Below are 22,587 nucleotides of genomic sequence, written 5' to 3' on the forward strand. Positions count from 1 at the left end.
TTTCACCTGTTAGACTATCCTGCAGCTTTATATGCACCCGTGCCCTAACTACGCGTAAGAGGCTGATAAGAACACTATTCACAGAATCCAGAACTATTTTACAAGCTTTGTTTCCAGCTTAATAACCTTTTTCCTCCCAGAGGACCTGTAATACTCCTCACCCAGGCACTGAACAGATGAGACACCTACTTGACAAGCTACCTGAAGCTTCATTCTTCAGATGAGTCTTTCATTTGTTGTTTATTCCTTGTATCTCAAGGGGGGGGTTTCCCCCTCCCATCTCCCACTAACTTTCCTTATACCCTCACCCTCCCCCCCAGTCCAATGTACTACTACGATAGTGTATAGCGTTTTTAACTGCGAGATTCTATATTGGGAGTCTCCTTCTTTCATGGGTTATAAGAGTATGTTCTCATATTGTTATGCTTTTCAGGAGCCGCATATTGCCTAATGGCCAACTATTCACTTTTTCTTACTGAGTTTGCCATAGTGAACTGTGCCCCATATATCTCTCCCTTTATCTCCCTCCCCCCATCCCCCCCTTCTTGTCCCTCCTCTCCCCCACTCTTTCTTCCTTTGTCTCCTTTCTCTCTCCTTCATGCTCAACCTTCCCCATTCTCCCCCTTCTTCCATCCTTACGTGAGACACACACATATAGTTGGTTCTTGTGGTCTGTCCCCACGACAGGTTGTATTTGTATAATTTGTCTAATGTTCCCATGACAGGTTATGTTTTTATAATTTTTGTTCAATGCTTTTCTACCTGCATTTTCTGTATACTTCTTGAGTTTATTGCGTAAATCCTTTACATACTTAGAATTCATCCTATGGTTTGAATTTGTTCTCTTGTGCGAAACCAATCCCCCTAGTACTTACAGCTTCCCCCCACGTACCATCCCACACCATTTTAGTTACATGCTCACCCATTTTTTCTCTCAACACTCTCTCTAGGGTCGTCCTGTAGGCTGTAACGATTAGGACCCTTTCTCCGTTTCCCCACTTTCCATGTCTGCATACGGATAGGTTTTGGTATCTTTCCTCATCCCGTGGCGAGTCCCAGGCTCCCTCGCCTGTTGATCCCTTTGAACCCACTCAGTTGGTGTTGCCAGACACATCGCCCTTTTCCTAATTCCACTTCTTCCCCTCCCTCACCTTAATTCCTCACTTCCCATCTTCCTCGCTATACAAATCCTCATCTTCGACTTCCACTCCCTCCCCACTTACCTCCTACTCTCCGCTCTCGCTTATTCCCCCTTCCATTCTCTTTCTCTCTTTTTCTTCCCTCCCCTCCCTTCCTCCTACCTCTTCACCTCTCTTCCCTCGCTCTCCTCTACCTCTTCATTTGTGGCTCGCAATGTTCACGGCCTAAACTCCCCCAATAAAAGGTCGCAAATCTTTACTATCCTTAAAAAGCTTCGCACTAAAATAGCCTTTCTCCAAGAAACACACTTCAAAACCGGAAAAATCCCCCGCCTCTCAACAAAAAACTTCCTGCTCGCTTTCCACTCCACAAACCCCCTGGCTGCCACAAAGGGAGTCTCCATCCTTTTTCCTCACTCTGTTCCCTTCCAACCTGCACACACATACGCAGACTTGGAAGGCAGGTACTTGTTCCTCAAGGGCGCGATAGCTTCCCAGAAGTATACGTTTGTTAACATATACAGTCCTATGAAAAAGTTTGGGCACCCCTATTAATCTTAATCATTTTTAGTTCTAAATATTTTGGTGTTTGCAACAGCCATTTCAGTTTGATATATCTAATAACTGATGGACACAGTAATATTTCAGGATTGAAATGAGGTTTATTGTACTAACAGAAAATGCGCAATATGCATTAAACCAAAAATTGACCGGTGCAAAAATATGGGCACCTCAACAGAAAAGTGACATTAATATTTAGTACATCCTCCTTTTGCAAAGATAACAGCCTCTAGTCGCTTCCTGTAGCTTTTAATCAGTTCCTGGATCTTGGATGAAGGTATTTTGGACCATTTCTTTCTACAAAACAATTCAAGTTCAGTTAAGTTTGATGGTCGCCGAACATGGACAGCCCGCTCTCAAATGATCTGAAAACAAAGATTGTTCAACATAGTTGTTCAGGGGAAGGATACAAAACGTTGTCTCAGAGATTTAACCTGTCAGTTTCCACTGTGAGGAACATAGTAAGGAAATGGAAGACCACAGGGACAGTTCTTGTTAAGCCCAGAAGTGGCAGGCCAAGAAAAATATCAGAAAGGCAGAGAAGAAGAATGGTGAGAACAGTCAAGGACAATCCACAGACCACCTCCAAAGAGCTGCAGCATCATCTTGCTGGTGTCACTGTGCATCGGTCAACTATACAGCGCACTTTGCACAAATAGAAGCTGTATGGGAGAGTGATGAGAAAGAAGCCGTTTCTGCACGTACGCCACAAATAGAGTTGCCTGAGGTATGAAAAAGCACATTTGGACAAGGCAGCTTCATTTTGGAAACAAAAATTGAGTTGTTTGGTTATAAAAAAAGGCGTTATGCATGGCGTCCAAAAAGAAACAGCATTCCAAGAAAAACACTTGCTACCCACTGTAAAATTTGGTGGAGGTTCCATCATGCTTTGGGGCTGTGTGGCCAATGCCGGCATCGGGAATCTTGTTAAAGTTGAGGGTCGCATGGATTCCACTCAGTATCAGCAGATTCTTGAGAATAATGTTCAAGAATCAGTGACGAAGTTGAAGTTACGCCGGGGATGGATATTTCAGCAAGACAATGATCCAAAACACCGCTCCAAATCCTCAGGCATTCATGCAGAGGAACAATTACAATGTTCTGGAATGGCCATCCCAGTCCCCAGACCTGAATATCATTGAACATCTGTGGGATGATTTGAAGCGGGCTGTCCATGCTCGGCGACCATCTAACTTAACTGAACTTGAATTGTTTGTCCAAAATACCTTTATCCAGGATCCAGGAACTGATTAAAAGCTACAGGAAGCGACTAGAGGCTGTTATCTTTGCAAAAGGAGGATCTACTAAATATTAATGTCACTTTTCTGTTGAGGTGCCCATACTTTTGCACCGGTCAAATTTTGGTTTAATGCATATTGCACATTTTCTGTTAGTACAATAAACCTCATTTCAATCCTGAAATATTACTGTGTCCATCAGTTATTAGATATATCAAACTGAAATGGCTGCTGCAAACACCAAAATATTTAGAACTAAAAATGATTAAAATTAATAGGGGTGCCCAAACTTTTTCATAGGACTGTACTCCCCTAATCAAGGACAGGTACCCTGGCTAATTGAAGTCCTCAAGAAACTAGAACAATTCACTGAAGGCCCAATCATTTTAGCAGGAGATTTTAATCTCGTAATGAAACCCTCCCTAGACTCCTCTACGGGGTCCTCCTCCATCCCGCAAAAGGCCCTAGGTAGACTCCAACAAGATCTTTCTGATTTAAAACTGATAGATATATGGAGAACCCTTAATCCCACTACCAAGGACTTCTCCTTCTATTCAAATCCTAGATGTTTGTATCAGCATTTAGACTACTTTTTTCTCTCCACCAACCTAATCCCCTTTGTTTCCAAAGCCAGTATTGATACTATAACTGTCTCGGACCATGCCCCGGTCTGGGTGCAAGTTAATTTCACCCAACTCCCGTGGAAAGACTGGAATTGGAGGCTAAACGAAGTACTTTTAGATAAATCTGATGTAACAGAATCAATTAAAAAGCAACTGGAGCCATATTTCAGCATTAACGCAAACGCAGAGACCTGTCCCACAATTACCTGGGAAGCATAAGTCTGTAATAAGAGGAGCTTTCATTTCCATTGCCTCCAAACTTAAAAAAGAATCTGAAAACAAACTCGACTCTGTCCTTTCTAATATCTCAAAAATTGAGAGGCTTCACAAAGCCTCCCTTAGAAACAGCTCTGACTTGGAACTGCGATCCCTTAGGAAAAAACTAAAAGATATGATAAATACACGCACCGCAAAGCAATTCCTTCACTACCAACACAGGATATATGCTCATGGGTACAAAGAAGGCAAGCTCATGACCTCCATGATCAAACAGCGAAAAACTAACTGTTTCATCTCTGAGATAAAAGACCACTTAGGCAAAACTAAACGCTCTACCAAAGACTAGACCCTAGCGTTCCATAAATTCTATACGGACCTATATAATCTATCTCCACATCGTTCCGCCAAAGACACTTCACTGCATGCAGACAAAATAGAAGAATTTCTGTCTTCAGTTGATCTCCCCTGCCTCTCAGAAGAGGATAGATCCCCCTTTCCAACCCCATTTCCCATGAAGAAATAAGACAAGTTTTGAACAGCTTCCCTAAGGGCAAAAGTCCCGGCCCGGATGGCTTTCCCCTCCAATATTAAAAAGTTTTTCTTTCCACACTAATGCTTCACTTCGCTCTCTCCTGTAATGCCCTTCTATCCGGAAAAGTACTCCCGAAACACGCCCAGGAGGCCCATATCACCATCCTTCCCAAAGAGGGAAAAGACCCTCGAGCCTGTGGCAGCTACAGGCCAATCTCGCTATTAAACGTAGATTTAAAACTCTGGGCAAAAACCTAGAATATAGGATTAAATCCCTCATTCCCAAACTTTTACACGCAGATCAAGCGGGCTTTGTTTTAGGGAGGGGAAAGATAATTCCCACCGCCTTCTCCACGCCATTTTCCATGCAAAGAAAACTCACTCAGATTTGATACTTCTGGGAATAGACGCCGAAAAGGCCTTCGATCGAGTCAACTGGCTCTTCATGAAAGCTACCCTCACAAAATTTGGTTTCCCTCCCGACCTTATCACAGCTATTTTTTCCCTTTATGACACACCTTATGCAAAGTTAAAGATTAATGGCACCCTATCGGCCCCTTTCCACATCACAAACGGCACACGGCAGGGGTTGCCCACTATCCCCTTCTCTGTTTATTCTAACCCTGGAACCCCTTCTACAAATAATTAGGTCCCACCCAGACATACATAATAATAATAAATTGTATTTATATAGTGCCAACATATTCCGCAGCGCTGTACAATTTGTAGGGTTCAAATCCAGACAGAAAGATACATTACAAAGAAAATCATTTCACACAATGGGACTGAGGGCCCTGCTCGCAAGAGCTTACAATCTATAAGGTAGAGGGGGTGACACAAGAGGTAGCAGGGGCGGCATTGCTTATGCAGAGGTCAGACACTTTTGTAATAGAGGTGACTGTCATTGCATAAACATAAGACTTTATGAGCAGTCGACAGTCGTGTCCTGTAACATGTGGATGGAGCTTGGACAGATAAAGTTATCCTTAGATGACATCATATCATGTGGGGAAGTGTGGGAGCGGAGACAGAGGAGGGTTAAAGGTTTACGTTAGACATTGTGATAGGCCTGTCTGAAAAGATGCGTCTTTAGTTTGCGTTTGAAACTGTAGAAATTGGGAGTTAATCTGATTGTCCGGGGTAGAGCATTCCAGAGAAGTGGTGCAGCTCGGGAGAAGTCTTGTATACGAGCGTGGGAAGTTCTGATAATAGAGGATGTAAGTGTTAGGTCATTGAGTGAGTGGAGATGAGGGAGGAAATGTATGGAGGTGCGGCATTATGGAGAGCCTTGTGGATGAGGGTGATAACTTTATATTTTATTCTATAATGAATAGGCAGCCAGTGTAGTGACTGGCACAGACCCGAGGCATCGCTGTAGCGTCTAGCCTGATAGATGAGCCTGGCCGCTGCATTCAGAATAGATTGTAGAGGGGAGAGTTTAGTAAGGGGAAGACTGATTAGTAAGGAGTTACAGTAGTCAAGGCGAGAATGAATCAGAGAGACAATAAGTGTCTTTAGTGTATCTCTGGTAAGGAAAGGGCGTATTCTGGAGATGTTTTTGAGGTGGAGGTGACATGAACGTGCGAGTGATTCAATATGAGGGGTGAAGGAAAGGTCTGCATCAAACATGACCCCGAGGCAGGGGGCCTGCTGCCTAGGAGTTATAGTAAGGCCTGAGACTGCAATGGATATATCAGGGACAGATCTATTAGATGGTGGAAACAGTAAGTAGCTCAGTCTTGGAGAGATTTAGTTTCAGATAGAGTGAGGACATGCAGAGAGACAGTTGCTGGTGTTCTGTATGAGTGCAGGGGTGATGTCCCGGGAAGATGTGTATAATTGGGTGTCATCAGCATAAAGATGGTACCGGAAGCCAAATCTGACGATGGTTTGTCTAATGGGGGCTGTGTAGAGAGAAAAGAGCAGGGGGCCTAGGACCGAGCCCTGAGGAACCCCAACAGCAAGGGAAAGCGGGGAGGAAACAGCCCGCAAATGATACACTGAAGGTGTGGTCTGAGAGATAAGAGGAGAACCAGGAGAGCGCAATGTCATTGAGGCCAACTGAGCGGAGCATAGTGAGGAGGAGATGATGATCAACAGTGTCAAAGGCTGCAGAGAGGTCCAGTAGAATAAGAAGAGAGAAGTCACCATTGGATTTAGCCATTAGGAGATCATTGGAGACTTTTGTGAGAGCCGTTTCAGTAGAGTGCAGAGCGCGGAAACCAGATTGTAAGGTGTCAAGCAGAGAGTTAGCAGAGAGATAGCGGATTAGACGAGATACATGGACTCAAAGTAGGCAAACACAACCTTCACACAGCCGCTTTCGCAGACGATGTGCTTATTCTGGTCTCAAACCCAGAAGTAGGTCTCCCGACTATTATGAACCTACTAAGGTCATACAGTGCAGTTTCTGGTTATAAAGCCAATCTTGATAAATCAGAAGTCCTTAATTTCACTATTCCTCAGAATCGAGCGATCAGTCTAGCCAACTCTACTCCTTTTAAGTGGACCTCTGGTAAGATCAAATACCTAGGCATTTACTTAATGGCAGACACTAAGGACCTGTATGACGCCAATTTTCTCCCACTCTTGACCGATATTAGAAAAATGCTGCTATCTTACCAAGGCATGCCCTTTTCTTGGTTTGGAAGACGGAATCTCCTACAGACTTATGCTCTCCCGAAAATTCTGTATAGACTCCATATGCTTCCGATACGCCTCCCCCTAGTTCTTTAAATCTCTCAGGTCTCTTTTCTCCTCCTTTTTGTGGAGAGGAAAACCTCCGAGACTCTCTATGGTACTACTACTAAAAAAGAAACAAGCAAGAGGGATTGGTCTCCCAAACATTTTCAACTATTATAAAGCAATATAACTCAAACGCTGGTTAGACCTCACTTTCAATTCCCCAACTCCCTGATAGTAGATATGACTCGCACCACTTTTGGACATTCTGCCCTCGCGGATCTATGATGGTTGCCTCCTTGCCCCAATGTACAAGTCAGCGTAAAAAGGAGTCCAGGGCCCATAAATGACAAAAAGCCAAATTCAATCCTCAAAATAACAAAGTCAAGGTGTAAATCAGGCTTAAAACATACATATATATATATATATATATATATATATATATATATATATGCACTAAAAAGTCTAAGGTATTTCCTACTAGCATTCCCTGCGACTTCGTCCGCCCCCCCCCCCCACGCGCAACCCACCTAATGCGCAGCCTCGGCCTCACCCCCGCCGCCCCCTCTTACACCTCCCCTGTGCCCTGTGCCCCCCCCCCCCCGTGCCCCATGCCCCATCCCCCCCGCACGCCCCCTTCACCCCTCTTCCCCCTCTAATTGAAGTATAGACAGATTTGTCATCTCATTAAATTATATGTACTATGAGTTCACATTGATCATTTATTTTATTAAACTTGATATAAAAAAAAAAAATCAGTATAAAAAGACATTACAAAAATATTGTACCATTACCCAATTTTATATTTTATCATACAATGTAATCTTACTGAATATATACAGTTTTTATGTGACAGCAAATTAAAATATGGACCTGACATGTATCATATCATGCAGCTGTTTGTACACTGTATTATTTTTTCATTCGATGTTTATTTTGTTTTTGTGAACTTCAAGTGCCTCAAAAAAGTTAACTTGTTTTATAAAAAAAAATGTAAAAAAACTTGTACGTAGGATGAATTTTATTCCTTCATAAGTATATTTTTATGTAGATTGTGAGCCCCATATAGGGATCACAATCTACTTTTTTTTTCCTATCAGTATGTCTTTGTAGAATGAGAGGAAATCCACGCAAACACGGGGAGAACATACAGACTCCTTGCAGATGTTGTTCCTGGAGGGATTCAAACCCAGGACTCCAGCACTGCAAGGCTGCAGTGCTAACCACCGAGCCACTGTGTTGCCCCCGTAAGTATATTTTTATGTTTGCAATTTTATCCTTTTATATTTGCCTATTACTTTAAGTGGACTGTATGCTTAACTCTTCAGTAGTTTGTTGGTTTTCACCATGTATATATGTCACTGTTTATAATGTACCATATTGTACTCTGCCCCACGTTTGTATGTCAACTATATTATTATGGCTGTATTGACTAGAAGTTTATATAAAGACCTCTTGGTGAGGGCAGGCACTAGTTCAGAGACATATAACTCTTCAATAAGAAGGCAAGTGACAAAGGGAGAACCTCATAGAAGACTACCAAAGATGCTTTTTTCATGGCATGAAAGCAGCCTTTAGTAGGATTGGGTATGTTTGCATAAGTACGGTGCAGGCTCCCACTAAAGTGGTATAGTTCCTAAACATCTGTGGCTTATGCGGGACAATTTGGGACACCTGTTGGGGAGTCCAGTCAATAACTGTGATATTTACCCTCCAGATTGACCATCAACCTTCCATCGAGAGCACCACCTGGAATGATCTACAACTACAATGCTTATTGCGCTCCTTTCAACTGAACTGTAACCATAAAGTAGCTGTACCTCCTGTGTCCTGTGTATACAACAGCAGCAAAGTCTTCTATGCAGATAAATCTGGTTATGGGCATGTTCTGTATAATATAGGGTGAGCATTTAGAGATTCCTCTGGTGGGTCCACAGAATCAAAGTATTGCACCACCTACATTGTGGTTTGGGTATGACCACATGATTGTCCTTATGTATTTTGGGAATTTTCCATTGGTTTAAAAAACAAAAGCTGGGAAAAGTCTTATAAAATTTTGAAAGATGTGAAAATTTTAGCATAAAACATATTATTTTGAACAAATAAATGGAAATATCTACAAAAAAATATACAATTGTGAAGGCTCATTCTTGAAGGTAGCCTTGAAATTTTAATATCTAAAAAAAAAAGTTTCCCATGATACTTTCACATATCATTGCAATAAATTAAGAAATAATTTAAATATTATACAATGGTCCATTGGAGATTAGACAGAAACTGCTCCGGCGACTATCCTCCGAATGTGAGTGTACGACTTTCTTATAGTGACGCTGCTATGATGGGAAACACCACGAGGGAGGACGCATTCCTCAGTCAGTTTTGCCGTCTCGATGTTCCAGCACAGAACAGTAGCAATAACCTCGTTCCTCTCATCTCGACCGCCCGTGATGAATATTTTATTACAACAGGCAGCAATCCCACAGCTTGCACGTTCATGACTGAAGGTTGTTACTAAAGTCCAGGAGTCATCTAGAGGGCTGTAGGAATATAATGCCTTCATCGCTCCACCTGTGAAAAAACGGAAACCAACATTATAAAAATATACATTTTTAGAAACCACTTATACAGGGGCAGTGTCTGTCTGTGGCTGTCAGTGCAGTGAATCAGAGCTGCAGTTTCAGCCAAAAGCGCCAACTGCAGATTTCCATCGACCATTTTCCTGTGGCCTCTTAAACAAACACCCATTCGGCCACAGGAAAATGGCCTACAGACATGCACAATCGGCGCTTTTGGCTGATGAAGAGAGGGTCCAGAGATAAAGACAGAGGTGTCATGGGAGAGATTTTAAAATGTATTTACATATGGAAGGAATAAGAAAATTCTCAGGAACGGCGGCGCAGATCAGAAAAAGAAAGGTAAGAGAACAATAGTCTTTCTCAAGGCTATTCCAACGTGTACTTAGTTAAAAAAAGGATTCTAATGATAGAATCCCTTCAATGGCCGTGTCACATGGCAGCATTACATTCAATGTCAGTGAATGGGACCATCAAAATATAGGTCATGTCCTATGTTTGTCCTTTTCATGGATCCCTCCATACATTCAAGTGTATAGGGGATCTCTAAAAATTGGTGCTCAAGGGTGCAAAAAAAAAAAAAAGGACATTTTTCACGGCTGTATTCTACCTCGTTTGTCTGAATGTAGGCTAAAATAGTGCTTTTCTCTTCAGAGAGGTAAAGGATGATCCTTCTTTAAAGACATGCTATAAGATTATACAGCGACTTACCAACCACGTAGATATGATCATGGAAGCTCACAGCATTAATACATTTCGCCTCAACTGGCATTGGTGACTTTAAACTCCACTTGTTGGTACTTGGGTCATAGCACTGAGTTTTATCCGTGGCCAGCTTCCCATTGGGTCCACCTCCGATAACATAAAGCTTGTTTTTGTGACTTGCTGCAGCGAATGAACTCACACTGATTATTAATGGAGCCACCTACGTGAACACAAGGAGAGTCGATAGATCAATGGGATATACTGCTGAACAATCCATAACAGTATCTTCTGAAGACAAACCGACTATATTCTGCTGCAGGTTCTTTAAAGAGGACCTTTCATCAGATTGGGCACAGGCAGTTTTATATACTGCTGGAAAGCTGACAGTGCGCTGAATTCAGCGCACTATCGGCTTTCCCGATCTGTGCCTGGTGTAAAGCGCTATCAGTCCCGGTACCGTAGGGCTTTACAGTCAGAAGGGCGTTTCTGACACTTAGCCAGGGACGCCCTTCTGCCCAGCAGCGCCTATCGCGCTGTGCTGTGGAGCGGGGGGGAACTCCCCCCTCCCGCTCCTGATAATACTTGTCTATGGACCAGTACTGTGAGCAGAGGGAGGGGGCGTTCCTCTCCGCTCACATTGTACAGCGTGATAGGCGCTGCTGGGCAGAAGGGCGTCCCTGGCTAAGTGTCAGAAACGCCCTTCTGACTGTAAAGCCCTACGGTACCGGGACCGATAGCGCTTTACACCGGGCACAGATCGGGAAAGCCAATAGTGCACTGAATTCAGCGCACTGTCAGCTTTCCAGCAGTATATAGAACTGCCTGTGCCCAATCTGATGAAAGGTCCTCTTTAAGGAAGCTGAAACTAAGATGTAAGCTCCATCACAAATGCAATGGAATACAGCTGAGAAATATATTGTACTATATCTGTAAAATGAAGAATTATACAGTATAAGGTCATAAAGTCTTGATCTGTTATAGCACAGTGAGTATGATCCTTCTTAGTTCTACTACCATTAGCTTTATTATGCTTTCTCTACTAGACTCCCGCATTATCTAGATAGACTTCCAGGCCTTGCTCTGGTACCATATTTGTTCATCTTGAATTGTTTCAAATTGGTTTTAGCCATTTTGGTCAAAGCTGTCAACAGTAGGGGGCACCGCAGAGCCTCACTAAAGTTATTACTTAAAAACAACCACCAGGTGAAGACTCACAAATTATTTGGTCTCAATGTGTTAGTCAACCTTAGTCTATCACTAGAGGCTTAGAAAGTCCACAGCCGTGTAAATCATAGTCAAAAGTTTTAAGGTAGAAAGTGGATTATAGGCTCTAATACCCATTACAGCAAAATCGGCCCAACCTGTCAGGAGGACCGGCCATCTATCTTATGTATATCAGAGGAAGCAAGGACCAGGCAGGTTTCATTCCAGATCACCACCAGAGCTTTAGAAACAGCTTAGTCCTCTCATTCCATATAGTGATAAGGTACCATACCCTGAGTATATAAACGTATAGGCTATCGTATCATGCCACCAGTATATGAACATGTAGGATATAGTACTATGTCATCAATATATTAATATGTAGGATATAGTACTATGCCATCAGGATATGAACATGTAGAGTATAGTGCCATTCCACTAGTATATGAATACGTAGGAAATACAATAGTACTATACCATTAATATATGATCACGTAGGATATAGTACTATATCACCAGTATATGAAAATGTAACATATAGTACCATTTCACCAGTACATGATCACGTAGGATATAGTACCATGTCATCAGTACATGATCATGTAGAATATAATACCATGTCATCAGTACATGAACACGTAGGATATAGTACCATGTCATTAGTACATGAACACGTAGGATATAGTACCATGTCATTAGTACATGAACACGTAGGATATAGTGCCATGTCATCAGTACTTGAACACAAAGGATATAGTACCATGTCATCAGTACATGATCACGTAGAATATAATACCATGTCATCAGTACATGATCACATAGGATATAATACCATGTCATCAGTACATGTTCACGTAGGATATAGTGCCATGTCATCAGTACATGATCACGTAGGATATAATACCATGTCATCAGTACATGTTCACGTAGGATATAATACCATGTCATCAGTACATGTTCACGTAGGATATAATACCATGTCATCAGTACATGATCACGTAGAATATAATACCATGTCATCAGTACATGTTCACGTAGGATATAATACCATGTCATCAGTACATGTTCACGTAGGATATAGTGCCATGTCATCAGTACATGTTCACGTAGGATATAGTGCCATGTCATCAGTACATGATCACATAGGATATAATACCATGTCATCAGTACATGTTCACGTAGGATATAGTGCCATGTCATCAGTACATGATCACGTAGGATATAATACCATGTCATCAGTATATGTAGGATGTAGTAGCGTCATATGGTTATTCCCCCAGCTAAATGTTAATGACCCCATTACATCAGAGTGACACAGTTGGATCATGGTGTTTGTTTGCTGTAACCCAGCAGTGCTAGATATGTAGAGGTCTTCAGAGCACTGTATTTCTGTATACTCAGCTCACTCAGGTATGAACAGCAAACATCAGTGCTGATAATAATAGGTAGTATAAAACCAATGAATCTGTGGACATAAGTACGTAATACTGGCATCAATTCTTATTCGCATTACCGCTGCTGTGCCTGTATTCTACCACTGTCACTTTAATATGTCTTCACCGGCCCCTTTTGGCAAGAACTAAACTTATTGGTTCACATATTGCAATGTTTTTGACAAAAATGCCATATTTGCACATGGAAATTTGAAATTTTTGTTTGCGCTTACTAGTTTTAAAAACCTGGCAGAGAAGATGGTTGTGGGTGGACATTGGTGTACAAAATCTAAAATATATGGCATACCGTACTTAGGATGGGTATTTTGTTTCATTAAAGAGACTTAGGAGCCATGTATGCGTCCCCAGAAATTTTAGGGAAAAGGCATACAAATTAGTTTTCCTATGTCTCTAAGATAGCAGATAGTACAGTAGAGTTAGTGTGATGGACACACGTGAAGTGTCGGACTGAGGATCCTTGAGCCCACCAGATAAAATGATTTTGGGGGCTACTATCTAACAACCCTTAGGAAATGGACCATAGTACCCTTCAAATTTGGGTACCTTTTACTGAACCATTATTGTGTTAGACCCTGAGCCCACCGGTGAATCGTCTGATACCCTGCTGAGCCAGTCCAGCACTGTATGCAGGTGAATGACTCTTCATAACTTTACTGAACTGAAAACTATGTGATGGTAATAGAAGTCTACAATAAGATATAATAGTGACGCACCTCTGTCCAGCAATTATGGAATGGGTCATAAGCTTCTACACTGTAAATCCTTTGGCTGCCATCAAAACCACCAAGGGCATAGACCTTGCCACATAGTGCCGCCATCTTGTGCCTCCATCTGCCCACGTTTAAATATTCAATCTGTATCCACTTGTTAATAGAAGAGTTATATTTCCATACTTCATGCTGTGTTTCCTTACCACCTATAAAACAACATATTTACAGCTTTACCCATCATTTACATGCATTGCTTGTGATGGCTACTATTATATAATATACATACATTGCTTCTGATGGTTATTATTGGACTTATATTAATAATATTAATAAATTTCTTGCGGCATTATTTCTCAAGGATGGCAAAATATCAAGATTACACAATATGATGAACTAAGTAGATCACATATAACACATACATTCAAAATCATTTTCTTATTATATTGAGACTAATATTACATTGTTAATTCACTGTATAAGTAATCTTAATAGGGTAATAGATGTGAGATCGCCGTTACAGTAGAGTTCCCACAAAAAATATGTTCTCTATCCCATTATACATGATTAGAGATGAGCGAACAGTGTTCTATCGAACTCATGTTCGATCGGATATTAGGCTGTTCGGCATGTTCGAATCGAATCGAACACCGCGTGGTAAAGTGCGCCATTACTCGATTCCCCTCCCACCTTCCCTGGCGCCTTTTTTGCTCCAATAACAGCGCAGGGGAGGTGGGACAGGAACTACGACACCGGTGACGTTGAGAAAAGTAGGCAAAACCCATTGGCTGCCGAAAACATGTGACCTCTAATTTAAAAGAACAGCGCCGCCCAGGTTCGCGTCATTCTGAGCTTGCAATTCACCGAGGACGGAGGTTTCCGTCCAGTTAGCTAGGGCTTAGATTCTGGGTAGGCAGGGACAGGCTAGGATAGGAAGGAGAAGACAACCAACAGCTCTTATAAGAGCTAAATTCCAGGGAGAAGCTTGTCAGTGTAACGTGGCACTGACGGGCTCAATCGCCGCAACCCAGCTTTCCCAGGATCCTGAATGGAATACACTGTCAGTGTATTCCCGTATACCCGATATATACCCCCGATACCCGTTCCAACGGTGTGCCCCCCCACCTTCACCCCAGAAATACCCTGCAAGTCCCCTAGCAATAAAATTGGGGCTATATACACCCACTATTTTTGCTACTGCCATATAGTGCCATTGTCTGACTGGGAATTCAAAGAATATATTGGGGTTACGTGCACCCACAATTTTTAATACTGGTATACAGTGCCAGTTTCTGACTGAGAATTCAAAGAATATATTGGGGTTACAAATACCCTCATTTCTTGCTACTGCCATATAGTGCCAGTTTCTGACTGGTAATTCAAAGAATATATTGGGGTTACGTGCACCCACAATTTTTACTACTGGTATACAGTGCCATTGTCTGACTGGGAATTCAAAGAATATATTGGGGTTATAAATACCCTCATTTCTTGCTACTGGTATATAGTGCCATTGTCTGACTGGGAATTCAAAGAATATATTGGGGTTACAAATACCCTCATTTCTTGCTACTGCCATATAGTGCCAGTTTCTGACTGGTAATTCAAAGAATATATTGGGGTTACGTGCACCCACAATTTTTACTACTGGTATACAGTGCCATTGTCTGACTGGGAATTCAAAGAATATATTGGGGTTATAAATACCCTCATTTCTTGCTACTGCCATATAGTGCCAGTTTCTGACTGGGAATTCAAAGAATATATTGGGGTTATAAATACCCTCATTTCTTGCTACTGGTATATAGTGCCATTGTCTGACTGGGAATTCAAAGAATATATTGGGGTTACGTGCACCCACAATTTTTACTACTGGTATACAGTGCCAGTTTCTGACTGGGAATTCAAAGAATATATTGGGGTTACAAATACCCTCATTTCTTGCTACTGCCATATAGTGCCAGTTTCTGACTGGGAATTCAAAGAATATATTGGGGTTACGTGCACCCACAATTTTTACTACTGGTATACAGTGCCATTGTCTGACTGGGAATTCAAAGAATATATTGGGGTTACAAATACCCTCATTTCTTGCTACTGCCATATAGTGCCATTGTCTGACTGGGAATTCAAAGAATATATTGGGGTTACGTGCACCCACAATTTTTACTACTGGTATACAGTGCCAGTTTCTGACTGGGAATTCAAAGAATATATTGGGGTTACAAATACCCTCATTTCTTGCTACTGCCATATAGTGCCAGTTTCTGACTGGTAATTCAAAGAATATATTGGGGTTACGTGCACCCACAATTTTTACTACTGGTATACAGTGCCAGTTTCTGACTGGGAATTCAAAGAATATATTGGGGTTACAAATACCCTCATTTCTTGCTACTGCCATATAGTGCCAGTTTCTGACTGGTAATTCAAAGAATATATTGGGGTTACGTGCACCCACAATTTTTACTACTGGTATACAGTGCCAGTTTCTGACTTGGGAATTCAAAGAATATATTGGGGTTACAAATACCCTCATTTCTTGCTACTGCCATATAGTGCCAGTTTCTGACTGGTAATTCAAAGAATATATTGGGGTTACGTGCACCCACAATTTTTACTACTGGTATACAGTGCCATTGTCTGACTGGGAATTCAAAGAATATATTGGGGTTATAAATACCCTCATTTCTTGCTACTGGTATATAGTGCCATTGTCTGACTGGGAATTCAAAGAATATATTGGGGTTACGTGCACCCACAATTTTTACTACTGGTATACAGTGCCAGTTTCTGACTGGGAATTCAAAGAATATATTGGGGTTACAAATACCCTCATTTCTTGCTACTGCCATATAGTGCCAGTTTCTGACTGGTAATTCAAAGAATATATTGGGGTTACGTGCACCCACAATTTTTACTACTGGTATACAGTGCCAGTTTCTGACTGGGAATTCAAAGAATATATTGGGGTTACAAATACCCTCATTTCTTGCTACTGCCATATAGTGCCAGTTTCTGACTGGTAATTCAAAGAATATATTGGGGTTACGTGCACCCACAATTTTTACTACTGGTATACAGTGCCATTGTCTGACTGGGAATTCAAAGAATATATTGGGGTTATAAATACCCTCATTTCTTGCTACTGCCATATAGTGCCAGTTTCTGACTGGGAATTCAAAGAATATATTGGGGTTATAAATACCCTCATTTCTTGCTACTGGTATATAGTGCCATTGTCTGACTGGGAATTCAAAGAATATATTGGGGTTACGTGCACCCACAATTTTTACTACTGGTATACAGTGCCAGTTTCTGACTGGGAATTCAAAGAATATATTGGGGTTATAAATACCCTCATTTCTTGCTACTGGTATATAGTGCCATTGTCTGACTGGGAATTCAAAGAATATATTGGGGTTACGTGCACCCACAATTTTTGCTACTGGTATATAGTGCCAATTTCTAACTGGGAATTCAAAATGCGCAAGGCTCCCGGAAAGGGACGTGGACGAGGCCGTGGGCGAGGTCGGGGGAATGGTTCTGGGGAGCAAGGTAGCAGTGAAGCCACAGGGCGTCCCGTGCCTACTCCTGTGGGGCAGCAAGCATTGCGCCACTCCACAGTGCCAGGGTTGCTTGCCACATTAACTAAACTGCAGGGTACAAACCTTAGTAGGCCCGAGAACCAGGAACAGGTCTTGCAATGGCTGTCAGAGAACGCTTACAGCACATTGTCCAGCAGCCAGTCAGACTCTGCCTCCTCTCCTCCTATTACCCAACAGTCTTGTCCTCCTTCCTCCCAAAACTCCCAAGCTTCACAGAACAATAACCCCAACTGTCCCTGCTCCCCAGAGCTGTTCTCCGCTCCTTTCATTGTCCCTCAACCTGCCTCTCCACGTCACGATTCCACGAACCTAACAGAGGAGCATCTGTGTCCAGATGCTCAAACACTAGAGTCTCCTCCATCTCCATTCGATTTGGTGGTGGATGACCAGCAACCCACCCTCATCGACGATGATGTGACGCAGTTGCCGTCAGGGCATCCAGTTGACCGGCGCATTGTGCGGGAGGAGGAGATGAGACAGGAGTTGGAAGAGGAAGTGGTGGATGATGAGGACACTGACCCGACCTGGACAGGGGGGATGTCAAGCGGGGAAAGTAGTGTGGATGTTGAGGCAAGTGCAGCACCAAAAAGGGTAGCTAGAGGCAGAGGCAGAGGTCAGCAGCTTAGGCGAAGCCAGGCCACACCCGGAATCTCCCAAGATGTTCCAGTTCGTACCCAGCCCCGAAAAACTCCCACCTCGAGGGCACGTTTCTCGAAGGTGTGGAGTTTTTTCAAGGAATGCGCCGAGGACAGATATAGTGTTGTCTGCACAATTTGCCTCTCGAAATTGATTAGGGGCTCTGAGAAGAGCAACCTGTCCACCACTTCAATGCGCCGTCATTTGGAATCCAAGCACTGGAATCAGTGGCAGGCAGCAACGGCAGGACAAAGGCCGCCTGCCGTTCACGCCACTGCCACTGCCTCTGCCACTGCCACTGCCACTGCTGACTGTGCTGGCGATGCACTCCAGAGGACGAGCCAGGACACCACTTCATCTGCCTCCGCCACTTTGTTGACTTCTCCCTCATCCTCCCCTGTTCCTGTCTTATCTCCTTCTCCTGCACCATCAAAGGCACCATCAGGTGCTTCTTTACAACAACCCACCATCTCTCAGACATTGGAGCGGCGGCAGAAATACACTGCTAACCACCCACACGCGCAAGCCTTGAACGCCAACATCGCTAAACTGCTGGCCCAGGAGATGTTGGCGTTCCGGCTTGTTGAAACTCCCGCCTTCCTGGACCTGATGGCAACTGCGGCACCTCGCTATGCCATCCCTAGCCGTCACTACTTCTCCCGGTGTGCCGTCCCCGCCTTGCACCAGCACGTGTCACTCAACATCAGGCGGGCCCTTAGTTTCGCGCTTTGCACAAAGGTCCACTTGACCACCGACGCGTGGACAAGTGCATGCGGACAGGGACGCTACATTTCACTGACGGCACACTGGGTGAATGTAGTTGAGGCTGGGACTGCTTCCCAAACTGGCCCGGTGTACCTCGTCTCCCCACCTAACATTCCTAGCAGGGACACGAGAAGAACACCCCCCTCCTCCTCCTCCTCTACCGCCTCCTCCTCCGCCTCCTCCTCCGCCACCGCCTCCTCCTCCGCTGTTAGATTGACCCCAGCTACGAGTTGGAAACGTTGCAGCACTGGCGTTGGTAGACGTCAGCAGGCTGTGCTGAAGCTGATCAGCTTGGGGGACAGACAGCACACTGCCTCCGAGGTGAGGGATGCCCTCCTCGATGAGACGGCAATATGGTTTGAGCCGCTGCACCTGGGCCCAGGCATGGTCGTTTGTGATAACGGCCGGAACCTGGTAGCAGCTCTGGAGCTTGCCGGACTCCAACATGTTCCATGCCTGGCCCACGTCTTCAACCTAGTGGTGCAACGTTTCCTAAAGAGCTACCCCAATGTTCCAGAGCTACTGGTGAAAGTGCGGCGCATGTGCGCCCACTTTCGCAAGTCGACAGTAGCCGCTGCTAGCTTAAAATCTCTCCAGCAACGCCTGCATGTGCCACAACACCGGCTTTTGTGCGACGTCCCCACACGCTGGAACTCAACGTTTCAGATGTTGAATAGAGTGGTTGAGCAGCAGAGACCTTTGATGGAATACCAGCTACAAAACCCTAGGGTGCCACAAAGTCAGCTGCCTCAGTTTCTCATCCATGAGTGGCCATGGATGAGAGACCTTTGTGACATCGCGTTTAATGGAGGAGGAGGAGGAGGAGGAGGAGGAAGAAGAGTTGTCCGATGATGTGATGGTGATACAGGAGGCTTCCGGGCAACTTCGAATCGTCCCATTGTTGCAGCGCGGATGGGTAGACATGGAGGATGAGGAGGAAATGGAGATTGAACTTTCCGGTGGGGCCAGAGGAGTCATGCCAACTAACACTGTGGCAGACATGGCTGAGTTCATGTTGGGGTGCTTTACAACCGACAAGCGTATTGTCAAAATCATGGAGGACAACCAGTACTGGATCTTTGCTATCCTTGACCCCCGGTATAAAAACAACATCTCGTCTTTTATTCCGGTAGAGGGGAGGGCCAATCGCATCAATGCTTGCCACAGGCAATTGGTGCAGAATATGATGGAGATGTTTCCAGCATGTGACGTTGGCGGCAGGGAGGACAGTTCCTCCAGTAGGCGACCAAGTTCTCACCGGTCCACACAAACGAGGGGCACACTGTCTAAGGTCTGGGACACCTTGATGGCACCCCCTCGCCAAAGTGCCGCCACAGAGGGTCCTAGTGTCACCAGGCGTGAGAAGTATAGGCGCATGTTGCGGGAATACCTTTCCGACCACAGCCCTGTCCTCTCCGACCCCTCTGCGCCCTACACGTATTGGGTGTCGAAGTTGGACCTGTGGCTTGAACTTGCCCTATATGCCTTGGAGGTGCTGTCCTGTCCTGCCGCCAGCGTCCTATCTGAGAGGGTGTTCAGTGCAGCCGGTGGCATCATCACTGACAAGCGCACCCGTCTGTCAGCTGAGAGTGCCGACCGGCTCACTTTGATAAAAATGAACCACCACTGGATAGAGCCTTCATTTTTGTGCCCACCTGTGTAAAGCACCCCAACATGAAACTCCATGTCTGTACTCAACCTCTCCAATTCCTCCGCATCCTCATACTCATCCACCATAAGCGTTGCACAATTCTGCTAATACTAGGCTCCCTCCAACATGATTTCCCCCAACTCTGCTGGTTAGAGGCTCCCTCCACCCTGATTTCCACCAACTCTGCTGGTTAGAGGCTCCCTCCACCCTGCTTTCCCACAACTCTGCTGGTTAGAGGCTCCCTCCACCATGAATTTGCCCAAACTGGGCTGGTTAGAGGCTCCCTCCACCATGAATTGGTCCAAACTGGGGTTTTTAGAGGCTCCCTCCACCATGAATTTGCCCAAACTGGGCTGTTTAGAGGCTCCCTCCACCATGAATTGGTCCAAACTGGGCTGTTTAGAGGCTCCCTCCACCATGAATTGGTCCAAACTGGGGTTTTTAGAGGCTCCCTCCACCATGAATTTGCCCAAACTGGGCTGTTTAGAGGCTCCCTCCACCATGAATTGGTCCAAACTGGGTTTTTTAGAGGCTCCCTCCACCATGAATTGGTCCAAACTGCGGTTTTTAGAGGCTCCCTCCACCATGAATTGGTCCAAACTGGGGTTTTTAGAGGCTCCCTCCACCATGAATTTGTCCAAACTGGGCTGTTTAGAGGCTCCCTCCACCATGAATTGGTCCAAATTGGGGTTTTTAGAGGCTCCCTTCACCATGAATTGGTCCAAACTGGGGTTTTTAGAGGCTCCCTCCACCATGAATTGGTCCAAACTGGGTTTTTTAGAGGCTCCCTCCACCATGAATTGGTCCAAACTGGGGTTTTTAGAGGCTCCCTCCACCATGAATTGGTCCAAACTGGGGTTTTTAGAGGCTCCCTCCACCATGAATTGGTCCAAACTAGGGTTTTTAGAGGCTCCCTGCACCATGAATTGGTCCAAATTGGGGTTTTTAGAGGCTCCCTCCACCATGAATTTGCCCAAACTGGGCTGGTTAGAGGCTCCCTCCACCATGAATTGGTCCAAACTGGGCTGGTTAGAGGCTCCCTCCACCATGAATTAGTCCAAATTGGGGTTTTTAGAGGCTCCCTCCACCATGAATTGGTCCAAACTGGGCTGTTTAGAGGCTCCCTCCACCATGAATTGGTCCAAACTGGGGTTTTTAGAGGCTCCCTCCACCATGAATTGGTCCAAACTGGGCTGGTTAGAGGCTCCCTCCACCATGAATTGGTCCAAACTGGGTTTTTTAGAGGCTCCCTCCACCATGAATTGGTCCAAACTGGGTTTTTTAGAGGCTCCCTCCACCATGAATTGGTCCAAACTGGGGTTTTTAGAGGCTCCCTCCACCATGAATTGGTCCAAACTGGGGTTTTTAGAGGCTCCCTCCACCATGAATTGGTCCAAACTGGGGTTTTTAGAGGCTCCCTCCACCATGAATTTGCCCAAACTGGGCTGTTTAGAGGCTCCCTCCACCATGAATTGGTCCAAACTGGGTTTTTTAGAGGCTCCCTCCACCATGAATTGGTCCAAACTGGGTTTTTAGAGGCTCTCTCCACCATGAATTGGTCCAAACTGGGGTTTTTAGAGGCTCCCTCCACCATGAATTTGCCCAAACTGGGCTGTTTAGAGGCTCCCTCCACCATGAATTGGTCCAAATTGGGGTTTTTAGAGGCTCCCTCCACCATGAATTGGTCCAAACTGGGGTTTTTAGAGGCTCCCTCCACCATGAATTGGTCCAAACTGGGGTTTTTAGAGGCTCCCTCCACCATGAATTGGTCCAAACTGGGGTTTTTAGAGGCTCCCTCCACCATGAATTGGTCCAAACTGGGGTTTTTAGAGGCTCCCTCCACCATGAATTTGCCCAAACTGGGCTGTTTAGAGGCTCCCTCCACCATGAATTGGTCCAAACTGGGTTTTTTAGAGGCTCCCTCCACCATGAATTGGTCCAAACTGGGGTTTTTAGAGGCTCCCTCCACCATGAATTGGTCCAAACTGGGGTTTTTAGAGGCTCCCTCCACCATGAATTTGCCCAAACTGGGCTGTTTAGAGGCTCCCTCCACCATGAATTGGTCCAAACTGGGTTTTTTAGAGGCTCCCTCCACCATGAATTGGTCCAAACTGGGGTTTTTAGAGGCTCCCTCCACCATGAATTGGTCCAAACTGGGGTTTTTAGAGGCTCCCTCCACCATGAATTTGCCCAAACTGGGCTGTTTAGAGGCTCCCTCCACCATGAATTGGTCCAAATTGGGGTTTTTAGAGGCTCCCTCCACCATGAATTGGTCCAAACTGGGGTTTTTAG

The 22,587-nt window shown here is 44.5% G+C and overlaps 1 protein-coding gene across 1 annotated transcript in view; it reads right to left on the bottom strand.

Moving 5' to 3' along the window:
• Positions 1-9,259: 9,259 nt before the first annotated feature.
• Positions 9,260-22,587, bottom strand: part of KLHL6 (kelch like family member 6) — a 47,845-nt gene continuing 34,517 nt past the window's right edge. Inside the window, exons 5-7 of the mRNA XM_075268929.1 lie at positions 13,642-13,844; positions 10,278-10,491; positions 9,260-9,561 (exon numbers count right to left, since the gene is read on the bottom strand). Of these exons, the coding sequence (XP_075125030.1) occupies positions 9,260-9,561; positions 10,278-10,491; positions 13,642-13,844 (719 nt within the window). The remainder of the gene's footprint in view (positions 9,562-10,277; positions 10,492-13,641; positions 13,845-22,587) is intronic.

The sequence above is a fragment of the Leptodactylus fuscus genome, chromosome 3, assembly GCF_031893055.1.
Source record: "Leptodactylus fuscus isolate aLepFus1 chromosome 3, aLepFus1.hap2, whole genome shotgun sequence".
NCBI classification, from domain to species: domain Eukaryota; kingdom Metazoa; phylum Chordata; class Amphibia; order Anura; family Leptodactylidae; genus Leptodactylus; species Leptodactylus fuscus.